Source organism: Choristoneura fumiferana, chromosome 6 (assembly GCF_025370935.1).
Source record: "Choristoneura fumiferana chromosome 6, NRCan_CFum_1, whole genome shotgun sequence".
NCBI lineage: Eukaryota > Metazoa > Arthropoda > Insecta > Lepidoptera > Tortricidae > Choristoneura > Choristoneura fumiferana.
In genome coordinates, this window is record NC_133477.1 from 3,297,596 (window position 1) to 3,321,767 (window position 24,172).

The 24,172-nt window shown below is 37.7% G+C and overlaps 1 protein-coding gene across 1 annotated transcript in view; it reads right to left on the minus strand.

Moving 5' to 3' along the window:
* Positions 1-7,463: 7,463 nt before the first annotated feature.
* LOC141428844 (uncharacterized) overlaps positions 7,464-24,172 on the minus strand; it is a 38,504-nt gene continuing 21,795 nt past the window's right edge. The window contains exons 11-30 of the mRNA XM_074088875.1: positions 22,618-22,719; positions 22,417-22,526; positions 21,662-21,937; positions 21,012-21,224; positions 20,180-20,326; positions 19,293-19,446; positions 18,188-18,448; positions 17,197-17,540; positions 16,609-16,885; positions 16,201-16,374; positions 14,738-14,824; positions 14,028-14,077; positions 13,642-13,759; positions 12,501-12,727; positions 11,984-12,056; positions 10,005-10,041; positions 9,439-9,483; positions 9,093-9,219; positions 8,279-8,439; positions 7,464-7,945 (exon numbers count right to left, since the gene is read on the minus strand). Of these exons, the coding sequence (XP_073944976.1) occupies positions 7,824-7,945; positions 8,279-8,439; positions 9,093-9,219; positions 9,439-9,483; positions 10,005-10,041; positions 11,984-12,056; positions 12,501-12,727; positions 13,642-13,759; positions 14,028-14,077; positions 14,738-14,824; positions 16,201-16,374; positions 16,609-16,885; positions 17,197-17,540; positions 18,188-18,448; positions 19,293-19,446; positions 20,180-20,326; positions 21,012-21,224; positions 21,662-21,937; positions 22,417-22,526; positions 22,618-22,719 (3,105 nt within the window). The 3' untranslated portion in view covers positions 7,464-7,823. The remainder of the gene's footprint in view (positions 7,946-8,278; positions 8,440-9,092; positions 9,220-9,438; positions 9,484-10,004; positions 10,042-11,983; positions 12,057-12,500; positions 12,728-13,641; positions 13,760-14,027; positions 14,078-14,737; positions 14,825-16,200; positions 16,375-16,608; positions 16,886-17,196; positions 17,541-18,187; positions 18,449-19,292; positions 19,447-20,179; positions 20,327-21,011; positions 21,225-21,661; positions 21,938-22,416; positions 22,527-22,617; positions 22,720-24,172) is intronic.

Genomic DNA, 24,172 nt, shown 5'->3' on the forward strand with positions numbered 1-24,172 from the left:
ACCACTTTGGAAGTGTCTCTCGCACAAACTATTCAGTTTAGAAAATAATGATATTAAAAACCTCAATATCATTCTTGAAGACCTATCCATAGATACCCCACACGAATGGGTTTGATGAAAAAAAAATTTTGAGTTTCAGTTCTAAGTAGGTATGGGAAACCCCCAAAATTTATTGTTTTTTTTTTCTATTTTTGTGTGAAAATCTAAATGCGATTCACAGAATACATCTACTTACCAAGTTTCGACAGTATAGTTCTTATAGTTTCGGAAAAAAGTGGCTGTGACATACGGACGTACAGACGTACATGACGAATCCATAGGGTTCCGTTTTTTGCCATTTGGTTACGGAACCCTAAAAATCTTTCGTCCATATGAAACAGTTGGAAAATTAATAATTTGGGAAAAATATGTTTGGCGAAAAGCCTGGATCTCCAATCAGGTTCTAGTGTGCAGGTAAAATAGTTTTGATAAATAGTTCTGATGATGGTTGATGATGATGATGATGATGATAGTAATAGATACCAAAGTTTCTCCCCTGTGGAACACCCATCGTTTTAAATGGTTTTATTTTTAATCAAGGCGAGGGCAGAAGGCGGAGTTGACTTTACACTAGCTACGTGTGTACAACACCTTTATTAGTTTGTTCAGTCAGACGGGTAAAAATCCAATAAAGTTCCAGCGTGCAACGATATCACAAGTCACAACTATTCAATATAAAAAGGGAGCAGAATTTCTATGTACCTATTTTATTATATAATTAAAGTTTTTAATGATTCAAGACTACACGCCACAACATGGTACCTATAGCATGTTGATTTCGATGCACGATGATTTCGACACAGCATTTCGATGTTTGATGGCGACCTGCGACCGCAACTGGGGACCGGGACTGGGGGGGGGGGGTAGTATAAAAATCTGTGGTATACACGGTGGGCCCTGTAACAGGAGCAAAAAATTAAACACAGTTTCCACTCTTCATCTTTTGAAAATAACTTGTATTATGTTTTTTATTATAGTTTAAAGTTTAATTGGACAAGCAATGCTTTTTTTATTCGACTGGACGAGCAAGTGGGTCTCCTCTGATGGTAAGAGATCATCACTGCCCATAAACATCTGCAACCCCTGGGTGGCCAACCTAGAGGCCTAAGATGGGATACCTCAAATAAAATAATAAGATGGGATATCTTAAATTGGTAATTTTTTTACGTGACAGGCGATGTCATTTAGGCTATTGGATGCTGTACATTGAAAATACCATTCAATTTGTTTGGAATAAACATAATGACAAAATTACTTAATTTTTGAAAGTTGCAGAACTAAAGTACTTCCATTATGATTGGCTTAGTAGCGACATCTCTTGTCTGGGTGAGCGGTTGGTTCCGAAAGAGTGTGACGTCTGTTGACGCCACATTATAGATGTCGCTAGTGCTGCTGCTTAAGTAGCAAAGTAGAAATAAGCAACCTGAGATAAGTATGCATAGGAAAAATTCTTGTCTAGATTCCTGTCCAGCAGTGGTGTAGGGGTTATAGCACGCAGCACGGAATGCTGAGGACCTGGGTTCGATTCCCAGTGCTGGTCTCTTTTTCTGGTTTTTCTGTGCATCCATGTCTCAGTTTGTATTTTCGATAAAGTACTTCCATTTGAGGTATAAATAGTATAACCCACCCGGTATAAATAGTATGAAGCACTAACGGGCACATAGCGACCGCATTACGCGACTCAAGTTGCCTGTTAGCGGTGACCACCGACCGCACGGCATGGACGATCCGGGAGCAGCAGGGCTACTCCGAAACTCGAAGTTCGTGTCGTGTGGTCCCTCTCGCTCTCGTATTAAATAGTATAAGTGTCAGAGGGACCGCATGACACGAACTTCGAGTGCCGTCGCGCGAAACTGTCGAAATAATTATATTTGTAACTAGCTACTAAATTGGAACGATTTTCCTATCTCGTAACCAGTTTTGGTAGCTAGCTGCATATTGTGCTTTGGAATAGGAAATATTTTTGGCTCCGAGACGGGGTAAGGGTTTCCCGTTTCGTAGCTATACCAAATCTGGCTTCAAGGTGGGATTAAAGGATTAGATTATTTTATTATAAAATTATTTTCTCTAAAAAATTCAAGGTACTGTCATCCAATGGTTTTATGTATCAAAACTTTGATTGAAATTTCAACAGCATACCTACTGGGTATCCGTGTGACATAATAACTTCCATTAAATATCACTTAGCGGCGACAGGCTGTCGATGTTCCAATAACTGAGGTCATTTAGCAGGCTTTTAAGTGCTCACGCGAACTTTGAACTTCAAGGTTTGTATCGAAAGCTTTTCCCGCTTTTCAGATTGGAACAGGGCACTAAGAGAAAATACGAGCCATTACTCTATACGATTGTTTTCCCCCGTTTTATCCCTTGGTCATTAATTACACTAGAACAAAAATATCCATCATTCCATCTATTCCTACCTCAGCCGTGCCCTACTTTATTTACATAATTTAATTATTTTACAAAGGAAGCGGAAGTAGGCCATAGGTCCTACTAAAAGAGTACAACATCTTTACTGAAGCTCAAGTCAAACATTTTAATCATCATCATTGACATCATGTCAGCCGAAAGACATCCACTGCTGGACATAGGCGTCCCCCGAGTGTCTCCACTCAGACCGGTGCTTTCCGCATCCATCGCGATCACGTGATCTTAATCAATTCGTCGCCATTCGAGAACCTTCTGACTCCATCGGCCATCAGTCCTGCGAACAATGTGCCCCGCCTCGGGCTATGTCGGTAGCCTTAGTTCTACTGCGGATATCATCATTTCTGATTCTATCCCGCAGAGAAACCCCGAGCATAGCCCTCTCCATAGCCCTCTGAGTGACTTTGAGCTTCCTCATGAGGCCCATCGTTAGCGCCCACGTCTCAGATCCGTATATCATCATTGGCAATACACACTGGTCAAAGGCTTTAATATCTCAGTAAATAAGAAATCAATTTATTCAAAACTCATGGTTTCAAATGACAAAAAAAAATACTCGTAACTTGAATTACAATAATCATAACAAAAATTATTACCTGTTAGTGTTGTTGTCTTACATCTGAAGTATTAGTATGCATTATTGCTATTGCATTATGTGGAATACACTACAAAAGTTGAAATAGGTGGTATAACCCAACCTATCAGCAAACCTTGCTAGGACGCTGTTACTGGTGGGCTTTACCCTACGACTAAGCAATGAGGCTGTCCTTTTGCTCATGATGGCAAAGAAACGGTCCACATAAGCTTCCGTGAACGTTATTGACGCTGCAGTAGTTTGACCAATGGTTTCTCAAGCAGATCCCTAATATTCTAACTAACACAAGCTTAGCACCTGTGAGTTGTTTGAGATTATTCGCAGGAGTTTCTTTGGCGGTAGAAAAAGAAGAATTTGTAATAAGAGAAGAAAGAAACTAAATAAAATGCGAGCAGTCCATTTACTATGTTCTTTGGCAAATTTTTAACCTCTTCCTGCAATTAACAGAGGAGTTGCTCGCTGCGCCGTTGGTAGCAGATAGACGAGGCCAGACCTTAAATACTAAAGAGCTCGAGCGCGTTTGAGTGCAAACCAACGCCTCGGCGCTTTGATCGCTCCGATCGGCGGCCGGTGCAATAACTCTGGTATTGCCCAAGGATTTGTAGAGAGCATGTTAAGCGTTAGAAGCGACATTTGGGGGATGTTTCACCATCCATTGGTTAGTTTTAACTGAAAGTTAAATGTGATGCCGTCTCCGTCTATTCGAACAAAACAAATAGAGACGGCATCACATTTAACCATCTGTTAACACTAATCAATGGATGGTGAAACAGCCCCTTAGGATCTAAGCACATTTTGCCAAAATTACGTGAGCGAAACTCCTCGAGCATTTTAACGTCCTGATGTATTCAGCTGATAAGACACTATGGCGTAAATTACGCGATTGAAATACAGGCTGATTACGCCTCCAATGCCGTTTCAATTTTTGCGACACATAAGTTTGCCAAAATTACGTCACATTTTGACGTGATCAGCCGCGGGTCTTCGGTGACCACCATACACAAGTGCTTGTTATAGGCTAAATTTAATAGATATTTTGACTTAGCCTTACCTTTGACTCTGCCTGAAGTTCGGTTGAACACCACAATGTCACGTAATTCCCGTAAATAAAGGGTTAATGAACAGCCTTACTTCTTACCTAATTTTATCATTCTTTATCAACGGACAGGTTCTATTAGGCTTATGCATGATCCCGATCAGCATGGTTTTAAAGCATGCAGTTTTAAGGGATTCCACACATGACTAGATACTCATATTTATTTCATCTGATACCTCTACGCGTTTCTGAAAAATAAGGGTCCTGGGACTAACGCATAGACAGATGAAAATCAACGTGCCATAAGGGTTCCTTTTGTCGCTCGGAACTTTTGAAGGACATAACAAAATAATAAAAAATGTTAACCTATTAAAGGTTCCCAGCCAGCCCCACATTAGGCTATGCCTGTCACGTAGCGGCCTGATTTGGTTTTAAAATAAATTAACAATAAGAATAAATACTTAGTATTAGCCGTTTTCATACAGTCAAATATAAGGTAGTAGTTTAATGAAGAAGAGATAAAGCTTAAATTTGTGTGAGAAATCGTGCGTGCGTGCGTGTGTGTGTGTGTCTCTGTGTTTTTGATTGTATGTAGTTGTGAGGTTAGTAAGGCTACTGAATTAAACAGAAGACATCAGGACAACTATGTTACGATCTTTAGCAATACTTCCGTTTGACTATAGTTAAGATCCTAACCGTGTAAAAATAGCCCTCTGCGTCCTACTTACACAATAAACATTTCGATTTTGAAATTGCCAGATGAGGCCGTCGCGTCTGTCTAATCTTTTCCGCGTTAATCTCTCTCGGACAGAAATCTGCACGGATCACTCGAGTTATTGGATTCGGTATGACGCTCCCCTTCGTGGACCCTTTATTATTATTTGCCTTTCAGCTATCTGTATTATATTCTATCCGGAGTGTTTCAGGTTTATGAAACTCTTATGAGCTTCAACTGACTCCATCGAAACGCATAACAAGTGAAAAAATTATGTACCTACTCACCCAGCACCAATATAAATACAATAATAAAAAGAACCTTTATTGCCACAACTTAAAATTACATATTGTTAAAAAAATAAAAAAAATGTGGGAGAAAAATAAAAAAAAAGGTTGGGACAATGGGTCCCCAGTCTCAGCATATGCTGGGCTTAATTGCCCGGCGCTGGTTTTCAGACTAGTCCCTGTGAGGACGGCCGGTCTGATATATCTGATACAACTAAGCATAAATAAAAAAAATATCAGGTACGACTATTTCTAGAGCCGATAGGCATGTCGGATATAATGACATAGACATAGAAGCTTATGAATAAATTGAGGATACCTACTTTTATTTTTTAATCGGAATCAATAGAGTTGACGACAGTCGGCAGTGGCCAGGTGGTAGGACCTTGTGCAAGGTCCACCCGGATTGCTACCACCATCTTGCTCGCTAATCGTGCCGTGAAGCAGCAGTGCTTGCACTGTTGTGTTTCGGCGTGGGGAGCAATACCCCTGGTGTTGCAGATGTTTATGGGCGGTGGGCGGTGGTGATCTCTTACCACCAGGAGACCCACTTGCTCGTTTGCCATCCAGTCGAATAAAAAAAACAGTCATTCTTTCTAGTACCTACCTACCTATCTAAAAAAAAACTAAATTCGGAAAAAAATACAAATTACAACGGAAAAAGAAAATTTAAATAAAGATTTTATTTTGTTGAGCAAATCTACCTGCTGCTCAAATAAAAAATACAACCGAATTAATAAATAAATAAATAAATATCATGGGACACTTGACACCAATTGACCTAGTCCCAAACTAAGCAAAGCTTGTACTATGGCTATTAGGCAACAGATAAACATACTTATATAGTTAAATAAATACTTAAAAACATATTAAACATCCAAGATCCGACAACAAACATATTATTCATACAAATACTCATGCTACTAATTTAATAAAACAACCTGTGACATTGTAATCTCAAGATCAAGACAGAACAGAAGCCGTATTGTCTAACGTTTCTGACGCTTGCGATAGCAATCAAATGACAGATTTCGCATAAAAAACTGTCATTTGATTGCGATCGCGAACGTCAGAAACGTTAGGGAATACGGCCTCAGGTCGCATGTACGGCCAAGTGAAGCATGAAGATCGCAGATCGGTGCACTGTGCTCTGAGCAGGACACGTCTGAAGCATTACGTAGCGTATTTTAATGTAAATTTTTTTTCCTCTTTTCAGATATTTTGGAGTTACAGCCTTTTGGTCTATCTGCAAAATTAACAGGATCCCTGACCTATGAGGCACATGTGCCACATGGCCAAGATGTAAATAATGGTATGATTGGTTTTAGGACCTGGTTTCGATTCCCAGCGCTGGTCTATTTGTCTGGTTTTTCTGTGCATCTATGTTTCAGTTTGTATTTTCGATTTGTAAATAATGCTGTTGTTCTTTCGATAAATAATAAATTGTATTATGTATTACATTATAGATATATTATTTTTATTCTTCAACACATACACACATAAACATCACGTCTGTATTCCCAAATGGGGTAGGCAGAGCACACAAAATTCTCGAACACATTTAGATAACCTATGAAAATTACTATGGGGACATTACATTGCTTTATCATTACTATGAGCGTCAAAAGAACGCTGCACATTGCTTCGGGACAGGGAACCTGTTAATTGTCAAATTATAAAATAAAACAAATGAATGCTTGCACAGTTCAGGCCTTACACACTTTTATAATAGTAGTAGGGTAATTTAACTATGCTCAGCGGCAAAAAAATTTGGCCCTCTCTATATTCAAAATTAACTGTTACTGCATACATTTGAGGGCTAGATTTGTTACCGGTCAGTAATTAATTTACTTCCGGTTTTTTCCGATATTGGTAAAAAGTTCTAGATTATTAAAAAAAAACAGAGCCTATAAATAAAACAAAAGTCAGTCAAAAAATAACTTTAATGTAACCTAACAACATTATCATTATGCACTACGCTTATAACAAAACTTAGTAAAAATACCTTCTTTTGTCATCAACACAAATTCCTTTTTAGTCCTTATAAAATATGAAATATCTATATCCTTCATAATAAATTATCCATCCCAGCCTATATACGTCCCACTGCTGGGCACAGGCCTCCTCTCAGAACAAGAGGGCTTGGGCCATAGTTCCCACGCGGGCCCAGTGCGGATTGGGAACTTCACACGCACCATTGAATTGCTTCGCAGGTTTGTACAGGTTTCCTCACGATGTTTTCCTTCACCGCAAAGCTTGTGGTATATCAAATGTAATTCCGCACATGAATTTCGTAAAACTCAGAGGTGCGAGCCGGGGTTTGAACCCACGACCCTCTGCTTGAGAGGCGATAGGTCAAACCACTAGGCCACCACGGCTTTATAATTATAATAAATATATAATAAATTATAATTATAGTAATTAGTAATTAATAAAACTATACTATGTTGTACGAGATTATGCCAAGAAAGGTAAAATTCAACAGTAAAATTATTGATAGCTGCAGGGCTACTACGAAACACGAAACTCGAAGTTCGTGTCGTACCGTCCCTCTCGCTCTCGTATTAAATAGTACAAGTGTCAAAGGGACCGCACGACACGAACTTCGAGTTTCGGGTTTCGTAGTAGCCCTGCAGGAACGGTCGTAATTTTCACAAAATATCTTAGTGTGCGTGTCTGAACACAATGTAATCAAGGTGTTATCTTTGCTATCTTCGAGTCCCTTTATTTCTTCTTTCCCTCCATTTTTTTCTTGGTCGCAGAAAGAGTACGGTTCAGTGTTTCTTGAGCAATAGCGTCGGCTCTCTCTTCTATAGCATCAATCATCTCAGGCGGCAGTACAGAATCTATAAAAAGGATATTAAGAGATGTACCGTCGAGTTCATAAACTGAGTGAGCAAAGTTTTGATCAAAAATATCTGAACCACGACTCTATTGTTAACGGAAGCGTGTTCAGATATTTTTGAACAAATTTTTGCGCACAAGTTTATGAACTCGACTGTACAAAGTAACGATAGTGCATGAAAATAGCAACTGTCCTAAGTACAAATGTAAAACAAAAGAAATAACACAAAACACGTAGGTAAACCATTAACCAAAATGCCAACCACAAAGATAAGGGAATAACGATCAAACGAAGGTTTGATTGAGACTTGTGCAATAACAAAACTGATGCGTACCCACGAATAGTTTCTCCAGCAACATACAGCGCATCTTCTGCCGCCCCAGGACATACTCCTCATTGTACTCCTGCAGATCGCGCATGCGCTGCATGGCAGCTTCGAAACGTGTCTGCCTCTCGGCTTTAGCTGCGTCAGCCATATTGGGCGTCATCACCACACTAAAAAACCGACCAAGAGCGTGTCGGACACGCCCAAAATAAGGTTCCGTAGCCATTACGAAAGATTCAAGTAATATTTTTCTTAGGATTTCGTATTTCATACGGAATCTTCCAAGTTTAGGTATATTTTATACCTTAGGCTGCTATTTACTCTTAAACTACTAATAATTCTCAAGCAAACTTAGCCGTTATAGTTTTCCTTGAAACTTTGATATACTTACTACCTTCCTGATTTTTTTCAAATTTTAATGAAAATTTTCACTTTAAAGTTGAATATTTCGCAAACAAATCACTGAATCGAAAAATCCTAATAGTTTTAAAAGACCTATCCAACGATACCCCACACTATAGGGTTGGATGAGAGAAAAAAAATCACTCCCCACTTTACGTCTATGGGAGGTACCATAAAAAGAAATTACAGCTTTCTAGCATTGATAGTCCCTCAGCAAAGCCGACGGATGGACAGACAGACAGACAGACAGACATGGCGAAACTATAAGTGTTCCGTTTTTGCCATTTTGGCTCCGGGACCCTAAAAACATAAATATTGTCATCACTATACAACAAATTTGTCTTCAGAGTATCTGTCTTTTGACTCATCGATGATTGTTATTATTACACTGATAGTTATTAGAACGTGAAATAATGATCACCTTTCCTCGTCGCTCTTCTCTTTAGTACATAGCGGTACGAAATAAAGGGGTATAAATTTGTCCCGTAGCTGCTCGGGCATCGTCAAATATTTTGCCTCCTCTTCATCCTCGATTGACATTTCGAGAACTAAAAGAAACAGACAAATTTAGCCAATTTCCAACCTCAAAGCTTCTGGCTCAGCTAGAGCTAGATTCAAATCTGATGAAATAAAACCAATTATGAAGTTAAAATCATCACGTGTAAACTACATGTATGTACGCAGATACGCGGTATTTAGATATGGTAAATAAGCGGATTTGCATTATCCCGATCTAAAATTTAATAAATTTTCTTAATTACACTTACTTCCGCTCTCAGTTGCCGGTGTAGGGCCTTGAACAGGAGGTTCTTCTAAAAAAAAAAAAAAAATATGCAAGGTGTTAATTAAATAGCTGAAAACCAGAAAGTAGTTGTCTCAGAATCGAGAGAAGATTCGATTACACTATATTGTTTGAAATCAGGTTGTGTTTGTGTTTTTAAATCCCTTTTTTATTGTGCTCTGTCTAAAAGTTACGACTGCAACAGGCGCCAATAAAATATTGTAGCGAGTTTGCACTATTCAATAGTTTAATACTGGCCGTTTTGCTGTCTATATGTGATTTTCTTCTAAAATCATCAAAGAGCAACTGACAAATAAATATTATGAATGAGTGTAGAGTTAGAAATAAAGTAGAATTACCGATTTAGCAAAACACACGAAATCTTTTACAATAATGAAGATATTCTAAAATAAATGCAATCAACTAACTTAAAATGAAAAAATATTTTTGGGGAGTCTGAGGTTTTCAGTTATTTTAATTAACACCTTCTATAAGTTTGTAACTTGTGGAACTGAATTCTAAGAATTAAACTTTCGTTATTTTATTACTTACTTTTTTCAACTTCACCTTCAATCTCTTCGCCAAATTCCTATAAAAAATATTGTTATTAAGATAATATATACTCTTATAATGTCAGTGTTGTCTGTATCAGTGTGAAAAAATTCTGCCGTCATGTATGAAGTGGTATAATAGCAAAAAAAGGTCTAAATTCACAACATCTGTGATTTCATAAGTAATACACTAAGGGCCTTTGCACATTGCGTTTTTTAAACGCGCCATAGACGCGCGTTTGATACAAATACGATTAGTGTTCCCGAGGACTATAGGCTTTTAGCCTTTTTTTGGTGACTAGACTCGTAATATAGGGCTTGAAAGGCTAAAAGCCTAAAAAAACTTTTTTAGGTATATTTAAGGTTGGAGGTCGAAAAGGTCTAAGGCCTAAGCTAAATATTTTAAGGCTAGTCTGACTACAGTAACGCTTAACCCTCTAAAATGGCTATAAAGGCAATGAAACTCTGGGTGTTTGTAGTTAATGTACGCTCAAATAATGCACGGCCTGATAATCCCTGCTTATGTACACGGATTATCATGCCGTGCATTATCTCCCCATACCGTATTAGCACGAGTGTAGTTAATGTACGACTTGTTAAGGCACGCTCAAAAATTGCACATTCTGATAATCCGTGCTTATAATATTATTGCTCGACCTGTTTTTGGGAAAATACCGACCCAGCTTTTCGTGTACTTAATTCAATTTGTGGTCACAATTGGACCTAACACAACCTAACACAAATCTATAGTCATTCGAATCGATTGGATTCAGATTATCATTTCGTACATTATCACTACGTACATTAAAGCGCGCGCAATATTTTGTGCGCCCTGATAACGCGCAACCATGATGCAACAATGCTTCGGATTATCACGTCGTACATTATTGCGCGTACATTCCGAGTGGTACATTATTGTTTCCCTAAACTCTTAGTCCTCTAGGCTAAGCTTAGAAACTTTCAACTTCCAGATTATCAACGTGGAAAATTATACGATATACACGCTGCATGGGCTGCTTTGTGGAATAAAAACCACGCCGTCAACACGCATATCCACAACTCATCAACGGCATTATTAAAATAAAATGTAATAAAATTTGAATACGCGGTGTGCAAAAGCTCTAAGGGGCAAAAGAGCCATAACGTCGTAAAATATTTTGTCCCCTAGGGTATCTGTGATTGGGGTTCCCTTTATCTTGCATAATATCGATTCTCCGAATTACACTTCGCATAACAGGTATCTCATATTTTTTTTTAGCCGAATGACACTTTTGCATAACCATAACTTTGCATAATTATCAGTTCGAATAATAGGCATTTCTCAGAATATTAAATAGCAGAACACACTTATCGCCGAATATACTTCTGCAGAATATTAAATAGCAGAATATTAGTATCGCCGATTTATATACTAGATTGGACTATTGTATTTTCACGGAATTTTAAATAGCGCTGACTTTAACATGGTGTAATGACATAGTTAAAGGAACTTACAGCTACCATAAGAATGGGTTAAGGTTACATTAAGGCCAGCAAAGTAAGCGTGCTGTAGCAGCAGCAGGCAAAGCATCAGAACAGAACAGTAGCTACATAGTAGGTTGGGTTAGGTTAGAACTGCGACCACAACAGCGCGCGAGCCGAGGGAGCGAAGCCAGCGTGCCGCGGCAGCTAAAGGTTAGGTTAATATGGAGCTACAATTATTTAATTGCAAGGAATGTTTAGTAAAATTTATTCTGTTTTTTATTATCCTTATGCAAAGTAATATTATGAGATATCTCTTTCTGCGTGGCAACTATTCGAACATATAAATATTATTCTCATCGATATTATGTGATGTTAATATTCTGCTTTACAAAATTATGAGAAATGATAGTAGTAATTCGGTGATATGATGATTCTGCTCAAGGTTGTTATGAGAAACGAAATTATGAGATTCAATTTTATGCAACAAATTAGTAAATCCCGTGATTGAAAACTAACTTCTGGCACTGTCAAAAAGCTCTCCGATGGAGGTGGTGGCAAAGCTTCTAGAAACTCAGCACGAAACTCCTTCCTATAGAAAACATATTTAATAAATTAAATTTGATAACACATCTATTTGCTGATCACAAACTCAAATTAGACACAAATCCAAAGGGTTTTTTTGTTGATTACTTCTTCACGCTAAAAGGGCTAGACTAGGATTTGGTTATGGCATGTAGGTAGCTGGACGTCTGGAATAGCACATATGATACATTTTATTTCGATATTTCCACAGGATAGGGATAAAATCTCGAAATCACAACCACTGGGCTTAGAGTAATAAAATTTTGCACGGCAGTTTTTAATGCGAAGTCAATGACAAATAGGTACGATGTATTTTTTGGTACATTTGGTAATATTCCGAAGTTCCAATTCAACTACCGCGATCTAATGATTTACGCAAGCAACGCTGCGGGTAAAGTCTGTTTATAATATCAGTGAGATACTGGTAGAATAGTGAATTTCACCGGTTTACCTTATCTGCGCTCCCCTCAGATTCCTACCCGGCTCATTTGCATCCCAATTGCGGCGAGCTAATGCAAACTCCAGGTCCCTCTCGTCGTCCCTTTTCGCGACTGTCCCTCCTCCTACCACCAGGGAGCACTCCAGCTCCACGGACGCATCTCCTGGCTGTGGCTGTAGACGTGAATTCACCGGCTCTGCCTTGCCTTTGTCTTTATCTTTATCTTTCGCTGAAGCTGGCTGTGCATTTAAAAAGTTGCAATATGGAAATTGAAGGAAAAGAAGGATAAAATAGAAATAAATGAATTAAATTCAATTGTCCTCAGGTAACTTAGCGTAAACTTAGTCTGCTAACAATAATTCGATATTTTTACACACAATCATCTTAATTAAAATAAAACTATCCTAAATATAACATACACCAACATAAAAACTTAATACTAAATTAAATCTAAAAATGCCCCCCCCCCCCTGGCATAAATATCGTGGAAGAATTTCACTTCAATGACATAGTCCCAAACTAAGCAAAACTGTACTATGGTGGGAAGAAAAATATCCTGGCGCTTCGCTGCTGCGGGGCACTCGCGCCTTATGGTCGCAATGAGGGCTACCGTTTTCGCGCGTAAGTGTAGTGGTTAGTTTGCTATCACGGGCGTGCCATAAAAATATCGAGCATACCACAGTGTTTCGTAGTCCCGCTTTGTTCGGAAAAAAGGGAGGACAAAGGTTTCCGAAATACAAAACTGTCTCAAAACACAGACATTCATTGCTCCGTTACGCATATTTGCCGTATTGCAAAATATAAAAAAAAAAATCTATAAATAAACCCGCATAGGTCACCCTAAACCAGTAACATTTGACATTTCGGAGACCTCTCGCTACGCTAGGGCCTCTAGCGGCGAATTCATACGCGATAGCCCTCATTGTAACTAACGCTCCTCCTTGCTTCGCTGGTCATCATACCTAATTGTGCGGAACCTACATTGGCAGTAAGAGAGACCATTTACATTACCAAAATCTCTCTGTTGTTCCACCTTGTTATAGTAGTTATCAGTGTAGGCCGTACTTAACTAAATTTTGAAATTATTATTGTGCCGTGAAAGAATCAAATGCGATAAACGTGTGCTATTTATATAATGACAAAGAGAACTAACTTTAGCTGGAGGTTTCTTGGTGACTTGTTCAATTTTTAAAGTCTCTGTCGTGTTTCGGACTTCGTCTACTCTTGTCCATTGTTCCAATATTAGCGGCCAACCATTCGGTGCGATGACCCTAAACAATAATACAATGTCAATTTTGACAAATTAAAAAACCATTGACATTGTTATTTCAATGTTCAATATCTCAAAAATGGCCAAGTCGATTAAAATAAAACTTAACAAAGAACCATCTCGGTTGAACTAGCTTTAAAAACGTTGCATCGAAATTATTCTATCCGTTTGTGAGCTACGATGCCACAGACATACAGACAGCCATTGGCGTCAAACTTAGAACACCCTTCTTTTAGAACAAACTTCTAAGCACATGTGAGTTTACTTACTCAATAACGTATATTTTTGGTTCTATAGGTGCTAGTTTTAAGTCTTTTATCTGTAAAAAAACATAACAAAATTAAATACCTACAAGAAATCAAGAAATAGAAAAGGTAGAAATTTTGTCAATACTCGTACATGGGAAATTATTATACTAAGTGAAGATAAATCAGGTTAGGAATGTAGATGTCGGCGGCCGATCGTAAAATCCGCCAGATCACGAAATTCGGCATTTCACGAACTGACTAAGGGACATCCGCACATCGTTCAAAACTCACCGTTTAACAATTTGCCTAGTGAGGTTTAGGCAGATCATGAAATTCTTAGGCATATCATGAAACGCATCCATGTCGGTTCTGGCACTCCGCCGGCCGCTGCCACGGCACGCTCGCTTCGGTCGATGTGGTCACAATTCACACTAACCACTCCTCGCTTCGCTCATCGTATGACATTTCAGGATATGCCTAGGAATTTTGTGATCTGGCGGATTTTACGATCGGCCGACGACATAGATACCAATATAACCTACACCAGGACTAAAGAGATGATAAAAAAAAACAAATATTAGAAGTTCGATTACATTAACTCCTAAACCTGATGAAATGTAGGTACAGTTGGTACAGTGAGCAAAACATAGTTTTAAAAATCTTGTATTTATTAAAAAATAAGAATAAAAAACAATTAAACCATAATTTTCTAAATAACCATTATAACCTACCTTCCCTTTCGATGCTGATCTGGCTCCAGCGCTGTTCGGTTTTGTTTGCTTATTCATCTTCAACGATCGAGCACTGAGAGCAGCCCCCTATTAAAACAGGAAAACTATCATAAAAGAAACAAGAAATATAACATGGTAAAAAAAATAGTTAAGATTGGTTTTTTGGAATCTTTTTGTATTTTTTATTTCAATTCCAAATTTTTACTTTCACGGTCATCCCGTAAAACCGAAATTGAAAATACAAACTGAAATATAGATGCACAGAAAAAACAGAAAAATAAGACCATCACTGGGAATCGAACCCAGGTCCTCGGTAATCCGTACCGCGTGCTATACCGCTACACCACTGATCTGACTGAAAAAAATAGTTGTAGCCATTTTTAAGTCTCGGTCATCCAGTGGCGTAGCGTAGGTATGAGCCGCCCGGGGCCACAGAGTACATATATAACAGAGACACCACCTAGTACAAGCAAATGGTATCACCCTAATACTGGCTATTCAACTGGCTATTTTTCTTTCCTTCGATTTTCCAATAGATGGCACCAGTGATAACACAAATAACACGATATGTATCTAGTGAGACACTAAGGATACGGTACACTGACAACAACCAACAAGCTCACCAAAATGAGCCTAGACGACTAGAGATATGCATGATGTCTCTGTCTTATTTACGTCAGTAGAAGAGAATGGCATGTTTCTCTCAAATAGTTTCAACGAATGTGAGCAAGCGCGGGGCAAGCCCAGCAAGCGCATTCCAGTTATTCCCATTTAGCGTCACAATTGCAAAACACTACGAAAGCCTCATAGCTGAAATGTAGCCACATGTAGCCTATACTTTCGTATTCTCAATTTATTATTTTTATGGTGTTTCTCATCTTCAAATTAAGAAGCACGGGCAAATAATTAAAACATAGATCGTACTCGTCAAACTGAACATTACTTCAGCGACTTTTAAAAATAATAAGTATTTTATTTTTTTATTACGCTTTAAAATTTATTCGAAGAAGCAAAATTTTTGATATTTGTAGCGTGACAGGCGACGTCAGCTGGGTTCTAGGATGGCGTACATTGAATTTACGATTAAGTTTGTTGGAAAAAAAACAAAAGTTAAGTTTTGATTTTAATTAAGAGGGGCCATGACGATACAATTACCGGTGACCTCTAGAGCCTCTGTTATTAAATTATCCCCGGTTCTGGGCCACACATTGTAATATATACAAGATGTCATTATTGTACCATTCAATTAAAGAAAAGGGATTCACCGATTTTGTCACTGTATAATGTAATGGAAAATTTCATGCTCATTCTTATAGGTCCGAATCGTAGGTGCGACAAAACTGTGAAATTAATATCTTAATATTATTCAGTAATATTTACTATTTAATTTTGCCGCCATCCTTGCACAGATGGAACCGTCTGAAATGGTATCCTGTTTCTGTCATAACTGTTTTGTGCTGTACCTCGATATTGGCGTGTGATTGGGAGCAAGAACGTCTCTTAGCGCTGGTTAAAACAGGTGGCGGTGCCGGCTCTAGTCTGATATAAGGCCAATACAACTCCCCTTTGCCGGCGCATCGGTCTACCTCCTCGACTTCACCCTCGGACGTTGAGCGGAGGACAGCTATCATATCCAACTACAAAAAATTGATTATTTTTCATCTTTATCATCTTTTATAAATATCATGAGACAGTTGACACCAATGACCATCACCATCAGTACCATCACTCAAATTTCTGTACAATTTTATACAAAAATATTAATCGAAATTTCATAAAAGTCTTATCCATCTTATGCTTTCGTCACCACATTGCATCCATCTTCCGCCCTTTAATAATAACAATCATTTCTTTTACAAAGTATACTTTACATCAGGGGAAGTAGCAGCAGCCCTAAAGCTCACAGCTTCGTGTTTCAACACAGACAACTGGATGCCACCTAAGATGTCCCTTCTGTTTGGGATAAATATCTCGTCAATGTGCAGCTTGGTTGCTGGCTGCAGCGGCATTTCCTTGCAGAAATCCATGTCGCTGCTGTCGCAAATGTGGAAGACGTTGTCTACTGAAGTCAGGACTGTGAGTTGCCAAGAAACATCGAAATATATTCCAGCTGGATTATTCAGCGTGCCGTGTCCCATTACTGTGTAGCTGAAATTTTCAAAATTATCTTGCATCAGGTCAACAACAACTTTACTTTATCCTGTTGTTTAAATTAAAAATAATGACCCTAAAAGAAAATAATTACTAGAAGAAAATGTAGGAGCTTTGTAGGAGGCTCAAAATGGAATTAACAAAATCTTCATACAAACTTGTCATTCTTTAAGATGTAATAAAATTACTAGCCTTTAAAATAAAATAATTCGTGTATAAGCAACTACTTAATATAATTCGCTTTAAGGCAACCACACAATATAAAAGTTAAGCCAAAATGACTACCAAACTGCTATAAAAGTACTAACCCATGGTTATTTGGTACAACGTCAAATGTAATATGCGCACCGTACGCTTGTGGTAATTGCGAACCAGTATCATTATCATACACAGCCACATTATGGAACTGTAAAGTACTGTTAACGTCAAAATGAGCCTTTACGGGTGCGTGACAGTAGAAAACCCCTTGGAAATATGGGATCCACTTGCATAGAGGTGTGACTAAGGAAGTTCCAGTGTGTTGCTGCAAACCATACACTCCCCCTAACGCTGATCCGATAGAATAAGCGTATTTGGCTCCAGGATACATGCCAAAGAATTCGTTCATCAAAGCAGAGAGGCACTCTATATTTCCAAATGCGTTTTCCATCAGCTGAAAAGAATGTAACACTGGTATAATATATCGAAGAACATTATTTCAATCACAACAAGATTTTAACATCATGAGCCACTTGGAAATACAAAATTAAGCCAAAATTCAAATGTATATTTATAGTTATCTCTTTGAAGAACCAGAGCAGATTTTGGCACTAATTAGAACTCAAACCTAAAAAGGACTTATACCATAAAAGGTAATCCAAACAGGCCGAAGTTGTCAAATTGTCTTAGATTTATAACCTTTTTATGAGACGAGATACGTGATGAAACGAGAATTGTGAGACGTTTAATTTCTAGCAACCTGTAATAAGCTCAATAATCTGAATTTGTGAAATTAGCGCTTTATTAAGATTATGTATAAAAAAAAGAATGTTTACTCACAAAGCCAAAAATATATCAGAACAAAATACAATGAAATAAATAGATACAAATAATTTATGAAGAGGTAAAGGACTCAGCAGAGCTGCTGGTTTTCAGTCCAAAGAAGGAAAATCCAAATAAAATGAAATTGAAAAAAAAAATATATGGGGAAATCTAAATATTTGTGGAAAATTATGATAGTACAGTTTGAGTTTGGGTGACCTGCGCTCTTTATTGGAATGTTGTACTTTACTGTACTAAAATCAATTAGATTCAACCTACAGATTTAAATATCTCCGGTGTAAGAACTGCATGTCCAGACAGGCATTTGCGGACCCAAGTGCCGCGCCAGTAGGCCTGTAACACTGTGGCTGCTTCATGTTTCTTGATGACTTTCTCTCTTTCCTCTTTCAATACTCCACAGGGCAGCTCCTCCGTCGCCAGCTCGCAGACTTGAGAGGTAACAGGATAGACAGGAGGTTTGAGAAGTTGGTCCATAATTTCAGCATCTACCAGTGGTTTTTCTTCACCGTCATCTACCTGCTATATAAATAAAGTATTTTTGGAGTCCCACAGCCAGAAAAGTAAAAATGGAAAAGATTACGTTTTGTTTAGTCTATCTGTTCGTCTATCAATAATCGACATTAATCGATTGATTTCCATACCAGTGATTTAGCGCTCTTTACATACAAGCAATATTTCAATGTATTAGGTAGTTTTTGATCTATCCCAACTAGATTTCATCACATTTGTTACTAATGTTGATTTTAAGACTGTCGCAAAAGCCATTTCAAATATCATGATTGCCCTCAAACTATAGTAAATTGAGCCATTAGCCTAATGGGTGTTATGATCGTAAATAGATTGCCAGTCGTTAAAATAACTGCAGCGAATTAAAGTTGTCATTGGTACACTTTACCATAATATCTGTTCGGGTCAATGAGTACTTTAATTTGAAGAAGAAACTGAAAGATGATACCTAAAGCACGTTTTTCCCCTGTGAAAAAAACATGCCATGACCACTATTTGCGTAACGATTTTGTTTTGATACAAACAAAAATACATTTGATAGTAATGGTAAACGGTTGTGTTGCTCTGATGATGAATCTGGACTCTGGTTGAGTTTGAAATTTGTCAGCGTAGTGTGGTGGTGATAATAGTTTAAGTTTGTGTGATGTATTATTCTTACAGCATGGAGAAGGAGGAGTGGCTTGTACCTACACACATTTTGTTACATAGACAAAGCCACTGTAAGGGCGCGGGTGAGTAAATTAATTGTTTGTAGTTTATTATGCAGAGATTTATGACGGATGTCTTATTGCCACTGAGGTAGGTAAACAACTTTAAACATATTTTTATCTTCAGGCATCTATCATTAATTTCCAACCTCCGCTTCTTGAACCTGTTCCTCTTCTATCTCCTCCATCTCCTCAACTTCAGGCATAACACAATCACAAGGATCTGCTGCCACTATTTCCCTCAGTGACTTTTTAACTGGAGGTTTGTCAGGCATTCCGAAGTTAGGGTCACATAGATATTTTCTGTGAATTGGTTTGAATGGGTCAGTAGGTACCAAATCGTCTACATATATAACATAAATACCAAGACTACAGACAATCTGAGGGCCAAAAAGTCTATTATCATGTAAATTGACTAAGTATTTTGTAAAACAAGCCTGAATTGAAATAATAAAAAGCTTGTAAAACACTTAAGGTTGTCTAGCAGGTCTACCGATTCTGTTCTATTCTGCAAGAACAGAACAGAGGGTTCACTGTCACTAGCTCTCCAGCCGACGAGGATGTTTTCATTGGCGATGCTGTAGATTGTTTGCATTCTTGCCGACCCGGGTCGGTAGGTATGTGACAAATGGTAGGTACATTTTGTATTGCATTGCAGCAGGTTTCCATTATTATCTGTTTTATTCCAGGTATAATAAAACGGAATCGGCAGGTCGGTAGCCGGTCTGATTTTCTAAAAGATAATGACGTAAAATATGCGTGACGTCAATCATTGAGTTAAACAACTAATTAAATACCAAAACGTCCAGATAACGTCACGTTGAAAAGAGAGAAGAGTAAAAATTTTACTTAAATATTAAATTAGCTTTTTGCGTACCTACTAATATTTTGAACCAATGAACAGTGTGTTAATAATACAGTTGGCTTCAGTTTAGACAATACACATGCTCAAAAATCAATCAATGGTTGAAAAGTTATAATGTAATCAGCAGATCCCGAATGTAGTGGAAGCACGTAATCGTTTAAATGAAAATACCTCAAAACAGCGCTGGCTGCATAGAAGTCTGCCGCTGACATTCGTCTCATCAAGAGAGACTGTAAGGCTTGACGAAACATCCAGTGCAGGAAATGCTTATCGTAGCCTACCAATTCGCAATCCCACGTTAGATCCGGCTGATACGATCTGAGAAAAGGAGAGAACAAACTTAACCACAGTTACGGTTAAGTTACTGCTTTAAGATTAAAAGCTACTACAAGCGAAATTGTAGCTTTTGCAGATACACAAAGTTGAAAATCATAGTGGATCAAAAAAATACAATACAATGCAAATATTCTTAATTGCATTCCAGAAATCAGTACAAAAATTACATACAATTTACAACAAATTATAAGTACAAAGACGCATTAATTGAACGCATTGAATGATTTAATGCAATTTTCTTAGAAAATATCAATTTTACAGGATTGTTTTCAAACAAAATAACACATAATATAGTGTAAAGGAGTTTCTCACTTACCCTTAAACTTAACACTTATTTTTGCATGCTATAATTAGAAATAGCAGAATAAGCTGCCTATTGTCTCAACACCACCTAATGATATTTTATGTAACTACTTATTCTTTGCAAATAAATATATTCTATTCTATTCTATTCTTTCACGATCAAAATACTTTGGCTAGTTAACAGTTTCATTGAAAATTGGATAAATAGGAATTAACAAATTTATTTTAATGAACTATTGTTTGGAACATCTCGTTCTGAGAGGAAACTTATGCAGTGGTACGTGGGTTGGAAATAATTATGGGCATTTGTGGCCTAACACCTCGTTGGCATATTGACTTTTGAAAAAAAAAAATGAAAAATTACCTGTAGAACTCTCTATCGACTGAAAGTATGCTTGTATTGGATCTGCTAATGCGAATCCAGTTGGCGAACGATGTGCTCAGGTTAGACAAAAACCTGGCGACCCAAGGACACTCGTGGCTGGCGGCTGCCTGAATCGTGTCCCTGGTGCCGAGGAGTAGCGAGGAATCGCTCAGCAATGCCACGTGCCAGTTCATACGGGAGTGAACCCAGAGCCTATTTGATGTAAATGAAAATTGGAATTTATTTGCGAAATTACATAAGAAAATAAAAGTAAGATAGGATTTATTGTACAATCAACATACAAAGCACAGTAATTAAGGTAAGTTTGTGTAGATAAGTCAAGAGAATAATCAAATATTCTGACACACAAACTAGATAAAGACCTGTGTTTTAGGTGACTGAATTTTAGTAACTCCCTACTTCGGCGATTTATGTAGATTTAGTTACATTCACAGTGATAAATGTGATAATGATCGATCTTTCGAACTTAACCATGCGCTTCTGTTGACATCCCATATACCTATCTGCCAAAGAAACTATAGAGAAATTGGTTATGAAAAGGTTCCACCCTGGTATGTGATTCAGTTTCCTTGACTATACCAACTTGACTATTCAGTTGCAAAAATTTGTACTTAATGTATTTTTCTTACCTGCAAAAATGTCTTCCAGGCAAGAACTTCACTTCGACAGTATCGTACCCTCTGGTGCTCACGAACGCCTTGGCTAACGGCACCTCGTTGTCTATGAACCACTCAAACCTTTCCAATATCAGGTATGCTGGCTCTATAAAGTCGAGCACTGGTATCCCACAGTCCAGCATTACTCTGGGATGCAGCATGCTCAGGGATAACCTCAAACAGTTCTCCTCTGGCCCGTCTAATTGTAGGTAAAGGGGAGCGGATTTAGGGGCCACTATGTCCAATGCTCTGTAAAAATTAGATACATTTTGACGGAATATTATTTTTAATGGATTCTTTGCTACCCGTGCTTTTTACCCGTACGTACAGTCGCCATCAGATATTTCGGAGCGGACAAGGTGATTAAAAATATCGAAACATGAACTCTAATACCTTAATGTTAGAGTGCACGTGCCAATATTTTTGACCACCTGATAGCGACTATACACTTAATATTTTTTAATCAACTGTTTACTAAATATACTCGCATTTTAACCCAATCTACACTTCTAATGTTTCCATCATCTGGTCATTGTTCGATGGATAACTGAAAGAAATCCCTTTAAGGGATAATTTCGCCTTTGTACTTTGTTTTGTTAGCTATTATTTTCATATGTTTTATGAAAGTAATACAATACAATACTTTTGCATGCATCGAGTACAATCAACGACAAAAAGTGTATTCAAAATATATTTTTTTGCAAAAAAATATAATCACGTTATTTCACCTGCTTAGAGGAACTCTTGTAATCCTCATGGGTGGCGCACTTGCCGTGGACGTGAATTGAAACATGGAGGGGTAATAGAGGATGCTCAAATTCTTAGTTAATTCGTGTACCTGTGAAATATTAGGAGAAGCTAAATATTGTGTCATGTTCAAACGTAGCTGTTGATTATTGTATGTCGTATCGTAGATTTATGTAGCTTACATTGTCAAACGGCACCCATTCTCGTAGCTCTTCCTTTTGCTGTGTCTGCGCAGCTGCATTTAAACCAGTGGCCGAGCGAGTCTGGTCTTTTCCTCCTTTTTTCTGTACAGTAATAATTAAAAAAAGCTTGTTAGGTGTATAACCCTATACGTCACACCGCTACGTCACCGCGTACGTCATCCTGTCGATACGTCACAACGCGTCACCGGCGCATCGAATGCATCAAGAGTGTTATTGCGGAACGGCAATCGCGCCGTCCTTAAAACCAAACCACGCGAGTGCTCAGTGCTTTTTCGACACCTAACATCGGGTCATTAAGACATTTAGGATAATCTTAGAAATAAAATTAATTGTAATCATTTATTCTTTATTAAATATTAAATTTCACACAACCGCCTTGTGAATTATCTCCTCCGCTGCTGCCCACTCCATAATTAGCTTTTAGTATTTTTTCTACTCCTATACTGTTATGTGATTGGTCGCGAACAGTAATATAAGATTCTGGAAAAGTCTATGAAATGAAATGAAATATTTTTATTGCAAGACCACAGTTGTTATATATATAACTACACTATGATCTGCCTCATAGGCATGCAAAATTTTAACATATTAATTATGAGCTACAAAATCTATAAAAAAATATTAAACAATATGTAGATACCTACATTTAAACAATTAAACAATAAAAGAAAAACTTAACACATTTAACATAATATATATCTTAGTAGTTGCATATAATATATATCTTAGTAGTCTATGTTCTCTATTCCCCATCACAGCATTTGTATCGTAACGATATTGCAACCACTTTTTTTTTTCTTAATTCGTTCGTTCGGGCAAGCTAAGGTGCAGCCACTTACTTACTTCATATGATTTTTATAAAGAATAAAAACTTTCTGATCATAATCCATAGCTGCCAATATAAGACGTCAGGTATTATTAACATCGTCACTGGCAAATTTTATCTTTTCCCACTTGTTTATTGTTGTTTACTTTACTTTCTATTTGCGTTTGCCATACATTTTACTGAGGTACTTATGAAAAAGTTTTTTTTTCTCTAATTTTCTATTTTATTTAATACTAGTGTTTACCCGCAGCTTCGCACACGTTAATCATTAGATTTAACAGCTGAACTGAATTTTCGGGATTTTTTAAAATTCCCGTGGGATTCCCGAAAATTAAATCGTGGTTTGAAAACCACGAATGAAGTGACGTTACATTAAAAACAATCATGTCAAATTTCATGCCCAGCGGTTGTTGTTTCGAGATTTTATCTCTACCCCGTGAGAATATCGGGAAAAAAGGAGCCCTTGTTTTATTCCAGATGTCCAGCTATCTATATACCCAATTTCATCCAAATCCGTCCAGCCGTTTCAGCGTGAAAGGGTAACAAACATACACACAAACTTTCGCATTTATAATATAAATAGGAGTAGGATATGCGTTCTAGTTGAAAAACTTCGATAGGTAGCACAATGACGGATGTTGCAATTGTTCTCTATGACGACTAGATGGCGATAAGAGTCGCTACAATTCTATCCCTTTATTATAATTG